Below are 13,152 nucleotides of genomic sequence, written 5' to 3'. Positions count from 1 at the left end.
AGCAATGCCAGATCCAAGCCACATCTGCAACCTACACTGCAGCTTGTGGCAACACCAAATCCTTAACCCAATGAGCAAGGCCAGGATAGAACCTGTGCCCTCATGGATATTAGTCGGGTTCTTAACCAACTTATCACGTTCTTATCACAACAGGAACTTCAATGATGAGGATCACCTTCAATCTGCACACCTGCCAGACTACACTCATAGCAGTAAAAATAAAGCTCCCTATTTTCTTAATAATCAAAAATGGTCTCCTCTAAATGTGGAAAAGAGAGCCCAGATGAAAGGTTTAATTACTCCTGGTGGACTTCAGCTGCTGATTTCAAATAGAATTATTCCCTCGTGTGACCAGAATAAGATCCTGTGAAGGTCACCTCCTCCAAGCCCAGGCTCTTTGAGGGGAGGCTACTTTGCAAAGGTGTCCTCCTCACTTGTGAACTTGGGCCCACAAATGACCCTATTCCTGCTTTCCAAAGTCATCTAAACAAATCTTTCCCCAAGCACCCCTTCCTTTCACCGTTTCTCTGAAGGTGGTGCACAGACTACCTGGGTCAGAATCACCTGGGTACAGTTGAGTCCTGGATCCCCACATGGACCTGAACTGACGCTGGAGTGGGGCACTAGCTTTTTACATTACCCAGACGGTCCATACTTTATCAATGAAATATTCTTTTTCATAAAAAAAAAGTCTTCAGTAAAGTCTCCCTTGTCTTATAGTAAAACAACTTTTTTAAACTTAGTGGTTGATAAAATTGCTGAGTCAGACAGTGATTCACATGCAACCCCTGACAGCCCTCCTCTGGTGCTCCACCTTGGGCTTTTAGGCATTACTGTGTACAATTTAGCCAATACACCTGACTATACTGTCATCCATTCCACATTTCCTCATGTTGTTTAAAACATTACTGTAAATATTTCACGGGGATTGTGAAATTACAGCATCTATGGAATTCCCCAATATATTAGCTAGTGTAGCACAAAGAGTTCAGCTGGTCACGATTCTCTATCTTGATGATTCAAACTCTCTACTTTAATCTAAAAATTTAAACAACCAGGTTTCACTTGTTTTAAAGTACTTGCAAATAGGAGACAATATTAGGAAAAAGGATGCACTTTCACAATCCTGAAACTTAGGATATTAAACATTCTGTTCAACTTGAATTAGGCAGTTAGGATATGCATCCTGATAATGTAAATGCCCTGGCAGAAGAGTGAGATGACTGACATCTTTATTGGGAGATATGTGCACAAAAATTATTTCCTCCGGGTGGGGCATCTGTATAAACATTTGTCAATATCCTTTCCCCTGTATTTTAGGTCTCAGGTAGAAAGGCCTTTGAAAAACAGAAATCAAGGAACCTCCATCAAGAGGCAAAAATCAGGTCTGAGAGAGGCGATGAGGGTGGAGTACTGGTTTAAAAATCCCGAAATCCTCAGTCCTCAGAATAGAAATTTAGCCCTTGAACAAGGCTGGTATTGCTTATTCGCACTAGACTGCCTTTCTTCTGATTAGCTCAAGAGAAAGCGACACTCTACCGGCTTTCCAAGAGAGCTCCTGCAGTCCGGTGATATTTGCACATCACACCTGGGCCTTTCGCTTACAAATCCACCTCCTTAAGGAGCCCTGTGAAAAAGCGAGAGCAATCAATAAGAAAAAATCCTCCCAGCTATAAATCAGCCACGTGGAGCTGCGGTAGTGGCAACCCTGACTTCCTGGTTTGTATCCTGCAGGCACCGGGCCGGAGGGCAGGCGTTAAGGACAGAGTTATAGCCCCAAACGGCACTAAAAGTTGGGGAGCCCGGCAGCCTCAGGGGCTGAGCGCTGGGGGCCGAGGCTGGGCACAGTCCTGGGGGGGAGTGTAAGTTAGTCGCAAGACAGCAGAACCTGCGGGGGTAGTAGACAGCGGCGGAGAAGGGCTGCGGCCCCGGCCGGGGGCGGCTCGGGGGAGGGGCGGGGGCCGGCGGGGCGGGGCCGGACGGGGGCGGGGCGGCCCCCCGAGGGGAGTTCCGGATCGGCGGCGGGAAGGGCGGCCGCCGGGCGGCGGGGGGCGGGAGGAGGCGGCTAGCGCGGAGGGGGAAGGAGGGAGGAGAGCAGCGGCGGCGGCTGCGCCGGGCTGTGCGCCTCTCGCCGCCTGAGGAAGATGAGGCTGAAGATCGGGCTCCTCTTACGCAGTTTGCTGGTGGTGGGCAGCTTCCTGGGGCTGGTAGTTCTCTGGTCCTCTCTGTCCCCGCGGCCGGACGAGCCGAGCCCGTTGAGCAGGATGAGGGTGAGTGACCCGCCCGCCCCCTCCGGCGGCTGCGACCTGCAACTTGTTTTGTTCGCGCGCGTGGCGGGAGCAGGGGCGGCGGGTCGGGCGCGGGCTCCGCAGGTGGCGCGGCGGGTGGGGGCTCGAGCCCTCGTCCAGCGCCGCCCCCGCGCTGCGGCGGAGGCTCGGGGGCCGTCCTCTGCGCCGGGACCGCGGGTGCGGGGGAGCTGGGCTGCCCAGCTCCGACTAGCGAGGGCCGGACCGCGGCGGCGGCCGGGGACGCGGGGCTGGTCCAGGATGCGGCCTGTGGCGCGCGCAGGCCTGACGGAGGCGAGGGGCCGCAGCCGGTGTGGACCAGGCCCCTGCGTCTGGCTGCCCCTGCCCCACCGCCTGGTCCTCGGCGCCCCCAGCCGCCCACCCCGGTGGGAGTGCGCGGCCCCGCCCCCGGCTCCGCGGAGAGCGCCGCCCCCTCGGCTCCGGCGCGGGGACCGGAGATGCGCGGTCGAGGCCTCGCGCGGACCGGCCTCCCTCTCGCCTCTCGGCTGCCGCCCTTGCCCGCCCGCGCGCGGCCCCTCGGCCCCGGAGCCCCCTCCCGGTCGCCCCGTCCCCGGTCGCCCCGTCGGGACGGAGCCCGCCCCTCCCCTCCCCGGGCTGAGGTCGGGCCCACGGGGCCGCCAAACTAACTTGTGCGGGTGCCTTCAGCGCCCAGGGCTCCTCAAGACGCGCTGTCCGCCGTCCGCACTCCCCATCGGTAGGCGACGCTGGGGACCGGAGCCCGGACTGCAGCTCCGGGGACTCGGCCGCGCCCCCTACCCGACCCGCGGGGCGTTGTGGCCGCGCGCCTGCCTTCCAGCGCACGCGGGGGCCCGGGCGGGGGGCGGCGAGCGGCCGGGCTCCGCGCCTTCTGCGTGCAGCATCCGCATTGCATCCGTGGGTCGCCTTTATTAACTTTCCTTCTGGAAAGTTAGCGTCGGGAAGTTGAGTGAGAAAGGCGTCCTTTCAGAACGAAGAATCCTGAAGAGATTTCCTTATGAGTTCCTACCTGTGTGAGGAGGTTAGATTGAAGTTTTACCGAGTACTTGAAATCTTCACGGCAGTGGACTCTTGTGTTTATCGCGTCTGGGTTGGGTTCCCTGTAAGTCCTCCAATCTAACGATAATAAAAAGTACCCAGTTTTACTTCTGACTGTTTCTGTGGTTTTAAGCCCCTCAGCCTTCATGGAGGCATGGTGACTTCTTTATGATTTTGGTTTCACAGTGACTTACTGACGAAGGATGACTGAATGTTGAAGTTGTTTAAAGGTATTTAAGCTATCAACTGGCCTTTTGCAGAGAGCTATAGATGTTAAGACGCCATTCCTTGGGAGGGAAATTGAGAAAAGAGGGACAAAACTAGCCATATTCAGAATGTCCTACTACTGTTCAGATGACAAGATGGAGCGTTAGGGCCAGTGCCCATTTCCTGGGAAGTATTTTATTAGTGCTGATACAAGTACTGAGCCACACGCTCATTAATAACCATCAGCTGTGGTCCAACATATTTGATAGTTTGTCACTGGATCCAGTGTGATTTCTATGCCAAAGACAGAAGCTACCTTTTTAAAACTTGCAAACAATTAACACTAAGAATGATTTTATGTATGAGGAGAGCCAAGCCCTTTTATTAGGTTGGCTAAGCAATTTAAAGTATAGCTTATAAACTATGAGTGCATAAATAAAGGAATACTGCTCCCTTTAGTAAGAACTAAGCTAGGAGCTTCTGAGATACAGCAGTTGGAGGACCTCTCTTTAGGGAAGGTTCTGGACTCCTGAATTTCCCTTTCCCCTCTTGGCTCTTTTACTTTGATTATGATTACACACACTCCACCCACTGTGAAACACCTGCTTCTCCTTTAATGCCAATCCAGATTTATAGGGCTTTTGAGGATCCTGATAAATGGTCTGAGGTAGTGTAGAACCATCTCATTTACTGAATCTGGGTTCTGCCTCCATTCTAGCAAGCTGGTCCTGGTGGGTCCCCCCTGCACCCCTTTTGGCCTTGTATTTTCAGTGTTCCAGGCAGGAAAGTCTGCTGCAGCCTGAGTACTTTTTTTTTTTCTTCCCTGGACTAATTCCTCCTATAGCTCTGCCCAGCAAAGCACATTACCTATGGTCAAGACAAGAAAAACATTTCTTATCGCTCTCCTGTTTCTGGGCCTCTTGCTGTTTCTCTAATGTGAATGATGTGAAAAGTGATCTTACTGTTCAAATCATACTCTGTTGAATATGATTTGATGTATTCAACAAGCATTTTTGAGTGCCTACTATGTCCTGGTGCTAGTTGTTAAAGAAACACTCCTTGCCCTTAAACTCATAGATCTTGTAGGCTAATGGGTAAAACAATCACATTAATCAAGATTTCACAAATCCAAAAATAAAAATTCTGCCACATACTATGAAGAAAAACCATAAGGAGTAAGAAAATGGAGGAGTTTGGTCATAAAATCTTACCTGAAGAACTGACTTTTTAGTTGCAATCTGAAGATCTGAAGAAGAGTAGTGTTGAACAGGATGTTGGGGTTGGGGCACTCCTGACAGGGAGAAGTGTGTGCAAAGGTCCTGGGGTAGGAGGTAGAATGGTGAGCTGAGGAAGTAGATCAAAGCAGTTAGAACGTGGAGGGGGAGGGTGAAAAGGGAAGGGTGGATCTTGGAGGCACTGCCAGGAATCAGGTCTTTAGAGCAGCCATTAACTCCAAGGGTGGAGCTCATTGAAGGAATTTTGTGTAAGGGAGGGATGGGATTGGATTTGTGCTTTGAAATGATCACTCTAGCTGCCTGCAGGCAGTATGAGTTGGTTTAGAGCAAGAGCAAATAGGAATCTTGTTAGAGGTTAGGATAGTATGGGTGGGATGTGATGTTACTGGGAATAGCAGGGTGACAATGAAAGAGGAGAAAAGTCAGTTGATTCAAGAGCCAATAAAGCTTCAGAGGCACCAGGATTAGATGTTTGGATATGGGAGTGAAGGAGAGGAAGGTGTCCTGATAGGTGATAGAAAGATGACAGACTGTTACCAACAAGTTCTGAAGACAAAAATCCATACATTCGGATGTTTTATTTTAGGGTTATAATGGAAAGGCCTATCTTTTTAAAGGCTATGTCCTTTGAATATTTTAAGGTCAGCATTTATTAAGACCATCTGTTTAGCACTTGCAATGTGCAGACAGTTCCTTTAATTAAATAAATTACACTGTCTCCCAGACCGTTTCTCCCAGGTTTCGGCTCTGAGTGTTTAGTGTTGAATCATAAGCCTCTGGAAAATAAAGGTCTATAATGGAGATGTTGGAAGTACTTCAGTGGTTGTGTTTTGGGAAATTCAGTACTGTGGAGAAGATGCAGGTATGCCACTTAGGTTCAGTGCTTCCGTAGTAGGACTGATTCATGAACCATTGCTCTATGGAGGGGTTTTCCATGCTAAGCTCAGACCAGTGGAAAGAAATACTGCTTAATGAGGACATCACTGAATTGACTACCCAGGCACAGTCAAGTATCCCTTAGCAAAGCCTTTTATCTCAGTGATGATCCGATGCAACCAGAAAAGGTCTGCCCTTGACTGTGAGACTTCATTTCAAATGGAAGTTGGTTTATTAGGGATGGAGCTATCACTTAGCAGAAGTGCAGCGTCTGAGAGGTTACTGTTTTTTCAGTTCCCCAGGTGTGGTTTTTGCCCCAGGATTGGTTTTCACTTTTGTTGTCCTCCCCAACCCCTGAAATCAAAAACTCCCATATTACCAAATCTAAGCAATTTGGACTGCATAGGCCTCTAGAAACTAATGCCAAGTTTTGTGTACATGTGCATTCTTCAGGCTCAAGAAGCAGAAGCTTTGATGTTTCTTAAAGATTCCTGTGAAACACTGAGCCCTTGGGAGGCAGGATTCGTGTTACCTGCTCATGGAATTTCTCTCATCTTCCAAGGTGCTGAAGCATTCATCTAGGTCTCCCCTATAGGGCTGGACACCCTGGAAGTACAAACATGCCTAAAAATTCCTAAGAATTGCTGTATCTGTCCATTCTGTGGAAGTGTTTTCCATCCAGTTGGAAGGCCAGGCAGCAGTCCTGCTACTAGCACACACACCCCCATGGCCCCCCGCAGAGCTCACTGGAGGCCTCAAGGAAAAGTCCCTGTTCCAAAGGGATCACATCCTGGTTGAAGAAAAGGATATAGCACTGGAGTGGCTTGGATTTCCTCCCATCCTTGCTGCAGTAGCTGTAAGAAAACACTCTGGAAGCTGTCGAGGGACACGTTTTCTTAGCAGCCAAACCAGTGGGTGGAGGAGGTTTAGAATAACCATTTAGGGAGTGTACCATTATTAAAGAAAGAATGGAAACTGTTGAGCAGCAATTGAATCTGAGTAACTGTTTTGTGACTGGGGCCAGCCGCATGGCATGGGAGATTAGGTGTGTACTACCATTTGGTTCTGGTGAAAGCCGCATCAGATCAGTTCATGGTAAATCAGAGGCCAGCCGGAGAGAAATAATGCATCATGAATGAAAAGCAGAATTCTAAGCGTGGGCCATTTGTAAACAGAGTATTTGTAACTTCTGACTTGAGTTATTAAAAAAAAGCTTGGTCAGCAAGATTTGGGCAGCTCTTGAATATTGTAAAATGATTGTGATTACTTAGTTTCAGCCTAGATTATTGTCTTTGTTCATATTTTGAATTCTAATTTTCATCCCAGAAGAGTGAATGTACAGTCTGACAGAAGGAGAAAAGTAGTGAAATTAAGAATTTTAAATTTCGGAGTTCCTTCTGTGGTGCATGGGCTAATGCTCCTGTTTGTCTCTATGGCATTGCTGGTTAGATTCCCCAGCCCAGTGCAGTGGGATACGGTGTAGGGCACAAGTGTGGCTCGGATTCTATCCCTGGCCTGGGAGCTTGCATCTGCAGCTGAAAAAGAAAAAAAAAAAGAATTTTAAATTTCTAGAATAAAATGGATTTAGCGCAAGGCTATGAAAGGAATAGTTTTATAGCTGGATTTTGTGTGGTAGAAGAGGAGAGGGTGAGAAGGTAGGATATGTATTAATGTGAACAGAATTCTTTAAAAATCAGGAGATATATTTGTACTGTAAACATAGCAGTCATGCACTTTACAAAGGTTTCAAGTATCTACTGAGTGTTTACTAAGTACCATCCATTGCTCTAGGCATTGGCGAGACCGTACAATAGAGGAGATGCAAAGTTTTGATATAATAAAGATGTTACTCAGATCTTGACCTAACAACCACACAGAAGGTGTTTGTCTATAATAATAGCAGTTTTCTTTGGATGTATAAATCAGGCCTTTTTTACAATGATTCAAAATCTCCTGCCTTTCTTTTGCTCAAAATAGTGAATTGAGGGCACTCAAAGCACCAGGCTGGGCACCGGAGATGCAGAGGTGTCAAGGTCACAGACCCCATCTCCTCTCATTGGTGACATAACCTGCATGTGGGTGTTACCATCACAGAGAGGTTCCCACAAAGCTGTAGTGGGTGGATGCTCAGAGCCAGAGGGAAGAGCATGGCTTTTACCTGGACCTGTAGTGATTTGGACAGGAACGAACATTCTAGACTGAAGGAATATGGTGAGACCAGAAGGAAATCCAGTTTTCCTGGCAAAAAGTCATGGAACTTAAGGTTGAGCCCCATTTTGAAGGCATTAAATGTCAGGGTAAGGAACGGGGTTGGGGTTTTATTAATTCTATGTCAAGAGAAGCTTTTTGGAAGCTTTTGAGGTGGAGTTAGGAAGTGGTGATGTTCACCTGCTCAACTGTTCATTCCCTGATCGAATATTTCAAATACTTATTGTCTGTTAAATGTCATCTATAGCTCTAGGCGTTGGCGATATTATAAAAACACAGTGGTGATAGATAAACATCCACCACTCCCTTGTGCCACTCAGCTCTCTGCATGTATTATGTTATTTGCAGCAGTCCTCTAATGAGAGTCTGATATAATGCTTACTTTATAGAGGAGGCCTCTGAGTTACCAGGGCGGTGAACTCTGCCCAAGGTCATTTACAGAGTCAGTCTTAGGTGTCCTGATTCAGCTGTGCCCTCTGACCTCCCCCGCAGATTCTAACGACATCTGAGCTCAGGTGGCCCATACTAAAGGGGGCTGCAGAGACAGTGGCGGTCATGTCAAGTAGAGAGAAGCACAGTGAGACGTGCAGCATAAGGGAAGGGGAGCCAGGGAAGGCGATGGTGAGCTGAGGGACCAGGCAGCGCAGCCCTGAAGGTGGAAGAGGCTAGAATGTGTGAGAAGTAGAAGGGCCAGCATGGCCAGAGCCTGGTAGCCTGGAAGGTGGGCAGTGCTTGTTAAGCCGGCAGGTGTAAGCAGGGTTCTGGGTCACATGATAGGTTACACAGTCATTTCAGCATGCGTGGTCCACATAAACACGTAACTACCTTTTTTTGCCACTGGTTTGTGGGCCAGACACACAGATAACAGTTGCAGGGGACAAGAGGAGGGCTGCATTAGCTCCTGGCTCCTCGAGGTCACAGGGAATGCAGTGTCTGGCCTCGGGGCTGAGTGTGCTCAGAGAGCTGGTCCCAGGGAGGGTGGGTCTCAGGGCGAGCACAGGAGATGGGAACTGAACCCGGAAGCAGGAAAGATTGCTGCAGACCCAGGACTGAAGGGATGCTAGAGAACCCTAGAGAGATAAACAGGCTCTGAACACTGAGCCATTGAGGGCTGTGAGTGGTCAAAGCTGGTATGAAGGAGGGATCTGGACCAGGCATCCAGTGAGGAAAGAGCTATCTCAGTAGGCTGAAACCAGGAGGGGGGGCAGTGGAGGGGGCCAGGGAATAAACAGTGGGGAGCAATTGTGCCACCCATTCTCCTTGTCCTGGTGGGAGGGGCACTGCAGTGGCTGAAATTGGGGAGGGAAGGTGCAGCTGCCACTGAAGGAACAGGGCCATCTAGAGCAGCTCAGCCTTGAGCCGAGAATGCCCCCCAGAGAGTGTTAGAACATGGTCACCTGGCCTATTGCCCAGACTTTGATTCAGGAGGATGGGGTAGGGCAGGGAATTTGTGTTGCTAACTAGTTCCCCTTGCTGCTGCTACTGGTCCAGGGCCCACACTTTGAGTAGTGCTTCTCTAGAGCACGAGTGGGCGTTGTGAAACAAAACATTTTTTTGATTTGGGCATAAAGGGTTTCCAGGCTACAAGTCAGGGGAGGGTAGGTATTTGCTGGGGGGCTGGGGGTTGGGGGAACCCAGTGTTGGAGGTGGAATGAGCTGGTGGGCAGGAACCCAAGTGAAGCTTGGGGCCTGGTGGCTTAGGGGAGTGGATGTGGATGGAGAAGAAAAACATGGGCAGGAAAGAAGAAATGTGAGCGGGAAGTGCTGGGAGAGGGACAGATGAAAGAAGGCAGGGGCAGAAGTAAGATGACTTAGAGAATACTGCCCAACCACTAGCAGTTCTCAGTGCTTCAGTATTTGAGCAAGAACTGACTAGAATTAAGGGTCCAGCAAGTTCACCTGCCAGCTATGCTGACCACTAGGCCTCGAGTGTGGAGAAGGGACTGCCATGCATCTCCGTAAATATGATGATCCAGGAAAACTGACTCAGATAAAAAAGAAGTTCCAGTGGTGAACACTCACCTTAACTAGGAAAAATAGAGATAGAAGGAGGAGGGTTTTAATAGAGAACATGACTGCCAACGAGGAACAGCTCACATTTCGGGCTGTATCTGTCCTGCCTTAAATAGGTGCCTCTCCACCCCTCCCTGTGTTTAAATAGACGTGTGTATATTTTAAGCCGAACCATAATCAACATAATTTTGATAATATAGCCTCTGTATATGACACGCATTATATTAAAATATGATGGCACTACATATTAAGCATTTGGGGCACTCTTTTAGTCAAATCCAGTAACTTGTAAAGCTGTGACTAGAACATTTTAATATTTGAAGGTGGGAAAGAAATTTTATCCTGAGACTATTAGGCAGTTTTTAGTTTTTAATGATACATTAATTTGGCTCATGTGTAACCAGAGGGAAAAAAACAGAATAGCAAAGCTGTATGCCCAGCATCTCAATATGGTTTGTTTTTTGAAATGAGGTGTTCGGTTTCCTTCCAGTTCAGCCCTCTGACCCCAAGGGCAGGGTACATGTCTTGAACGCAGTTACGTGGGGCTTACAGCTTTTTTGCAGAGGGGAGAGCTCACCTTCAGTTGCTTCATTTGCTAAGAATCCTGAATATTTCAAGATGAAGAATGTTCTCATTTCTGCTCCATTATAAATTCCCTTCTGGGCTCCTCAGCCTTCTTAGTGTTTTACAGTGTGGCTCCCGAGAAGCCTTTCAACACGCCAGTAGGGAGGCCTGATTCAGCTCATTGAGTGTAAGAACTGCTACACTGAAACTTGAGGAAAAAATTAACTTTGCATTATCTAATTAGGTTTGTAGAATTGCTGCAGAACAGCCTGGCTTCCCAAATCTAGAAGGTACAATTAACTGCAGTATTAGATCAATACCAACTAGCCTGCTAGCAGGCTTCCAAGCCAAGTCATTGAAATGTGTTATTAGCATGGATATTTTAAACTGGATTAATTAAAATTAAATCACATACTATTGGGAACACTTCTCTATGAGAATAGAATGGCATAGATGACCTCGTCTTTTTTTTCATCTTTAACCTTTTAGTGAGTGCCTGGGTTTAAGAATACATTTAGGCCTTAAGAGATATGCTCCCCTATTCAGTAGTAAACTTACATGCTCAGTGATTATTTGGCTGACATCTGATTTTAGCATTTGTAGTTCTTATGCTTTAGAATTGAGGTGCTTATGTGTATGAAAACTATGTATTCACTGGTAATGTGTTCACCTCAGTAAAAGAGTTGGTATTACAGAGTAAATATGTCCTAAATAAATGTTAACTGAGAAACTGCCAAAACTTTTTTTTTTATTTAATTTTAATTTTTATTTTTAGGGCCCCACTCATGGTGGGGAAGTTCCCAGGCTAAGGGTCAAATCAGAGCATCATCTGCTGGCCTACGCCACAGCCACAGCAAGGCCAGATCTGAGCCACATCTGTGACCTATACCACAGCTCACAGCAACGCCAGATCCTTAACCCACTGAGCAAGGCCAGGGATCGAACCCACGTCTTCATCAGTACTAGCCATGTTTGTAACCCACTGAGCCCCAATGGGAACTCCTCCCAAGTCATTTCTGAAACATGACTAATGAACCATAAATCTAAATAGCAGGGGAACCTCCCAGTTTTCTGTACCTACACACCTTTATCCAGGTATCCTTGATATACTTTGGCAAAAGGAAGCTCACATGACTCAGGTATATCAATCATTTTAGGTTTTGCTGGGGTTATAAGGGAACTATTTTTCTAATAATAGATATCAATAAAATGTACATGACGTGTTTACTTTAAATTCAACAGAATAAAATTATTTGAAGTGCAATAGTAAACGCTGACAAATAATGAACCTCTAGACCGCATCAAATATCATGACCTAGGGACTTTATTTTTTAACATACTACTTATTCTATGTAGTTTTTCTACTTAGCCTTTCTAAAGAATTTATCAAAAAATTCTCTCAGAAGCATAAAGATATCACATTTGTGTTACATTGTCACTTCTCGACAAGTGTAATTCTTAAAATTCTATGAACTCTTCAAAAGTGAACTAAGAACCTGAGGCTACTGTTTCACTTCGGTAACTGGATTCAATGGGTCCCTTCGAAATAAGGGTTCCAGCCTGAGAGTTAGGCATTCGCACCATTGTAAAGCTACTTGCAATCCTTGCTCACACTCAAGAGAGCATCTTATCATAGTTTTTCCTCCTCTTCTTCTGATGTTTGATTAAAAGGGAAATCAAGAGTCAAAGGATAGTTACAGACAGTCTAATAAATAAAAATGCTGGCACATCTGCCTCATTTTTTTATGAGTGAAGCAAAAAAGTTTTGGCAGTTTCTGGAGTTCCCGTCTTAGCTCAGTGGTATAAACCCAGACTGGTATCCATGAGGACTTATGGATTTCACTGATTTAACCTCACTTTCTTAAGTTTTTTTTTTTTTTTTCAGGGTTGCACCTGCGGTAGAACCTGATTTTTGCTTGATTGTTAAACGTTGCTGTGAAAAATATGTTTGTGATGGGAAATATTTGCCTAGAAAAATTTACTATGTAGTATACTGTACTAGACTGGAGTTGTTGGTCAGTAACAGCCCATGTACCTGAGAAATCACTTTGCATAGCCATTCGAAAATTTGTCTTAGAGATGTTTTCTATAGTACTTGGCTTATTAGGTATAGATTTTAGTTATGCTTACTTGGGATGACTTAAATCCAACGCCATTTCCTCAATATTTCATCTCAAAATTGGATATTTTGCCATGCAATTCTTATTTTACAGTTTGATCATGATGCTTCTTAAAATTTAATCCAACAGAATTAGTCGCTTAGTCTTTAGTACAGCAAGGTGTTTGCATGTAAGTCTTAGTACTTGTTACCTTGACGATCTGTAGGGTTTTACGTCTTTTCTTTTAAAAGAAAGTGTTTAAAACCTACTGTTCAAAAGTCTGCTAACTCTTGCCAGTGTGATTTAACATGAATAAAAAATCCATTAGATTTTTGGCAAATGAGCTCTCAATTATGGTAAAGAACAAATGACTGCAAAGTGCTTTTTAGAGGAATGGAGTGGAAATGAGTAAAATCTGATGACTTTACATGTGCAGATTTTTCTGCTATGGTAGAGGGTTTAGTTTTTTAAGCTGTCAAGGTTAGAAATTTGGATCCCTTAAAATATATAATTACGTTTTAGCACTTAAGCAAAGGATTGGTAGAATGGGGAAATAGAGGTATGCAGTTTCACTAACTGTTGGCTCTGTGTGATGGACTCGGGAAATTCAAAGTCCGATATTTATAAAAA

General features: G+C 46.3%; 1 protein-coding gene and 1 long non-coding RNA gene across 6 annotated transcripts in view; one reads left to right on the top strand and one right to left on the bottom strand.

Annotated features, from left to right (window-relative positions):
• The window catches only part of LOC125116307 (uncharacterized), a 108,212-nt gene extending 105,166 nt beyond the window's left edge, over positions 1 to 3,046 (bottom strand). For both annotated transcript variants that reach the window (XR_007132297.1, XR_007132296.1), the window contains exons 1-2: positions 2,934 to 3,046; positions 1,540 to 1,627 (exon numbers count right to left, since the gene is read on the bottom strand). This is a non-coding gene — a long non-coding RNA (uncharacterized LOC125116307). The remainder of the gene's footprint in view (positions 1 to 1,539; positions 1,628 to 2,933) is intronic.
• The window catches only part of GALNT7 (polypeptide N-acetylgalactosaminyltransferase 7), a 119,010-nt gene continuing 107,911 nt past the window's right edge, over positions 2,054 to 13,152 (top strand). For 2 of the 4 annotated variants that reach the window (XR_007132295.1, XR_007132294.1), the window contains exon 1: positions 2,054 to 2,270. Coding sequence is in view for 2 of the 4 variants with exons in the window: in XM_047761403.1 (XP_047617359.1) it covers positions 2,145 to 2,270 (126 nt within the window). In the remaining 2 variants the exon portion in view is untranslated. The remainder of the gene's footprint in view (positions 2,271 to 13,152) is intronic. The other 2 variants (XM_047761403.1, XM_047761404.1) reach the window with 1 other exon arrangement.

This window comes from Phacochoerus africanus, chromosome 15 (assembly GCF_016906955.1).
Source record: "Phacochoerus africanus isolate WHEZ1 chromosome 15, ROS_Pafr_v1, whole genome shotgun sequence".
Taxonomy (NCBI): Eukaryota; Metazoa; Chordata; class Mammalia; order Artiodactyla; family Suidae; genus Phacochoerus; species Phacochoerus africanus.
Note: the sequence above shows the minus strand (reverse complement) of the source record. Positions and strands in the feature narration are given on the sequence as shown.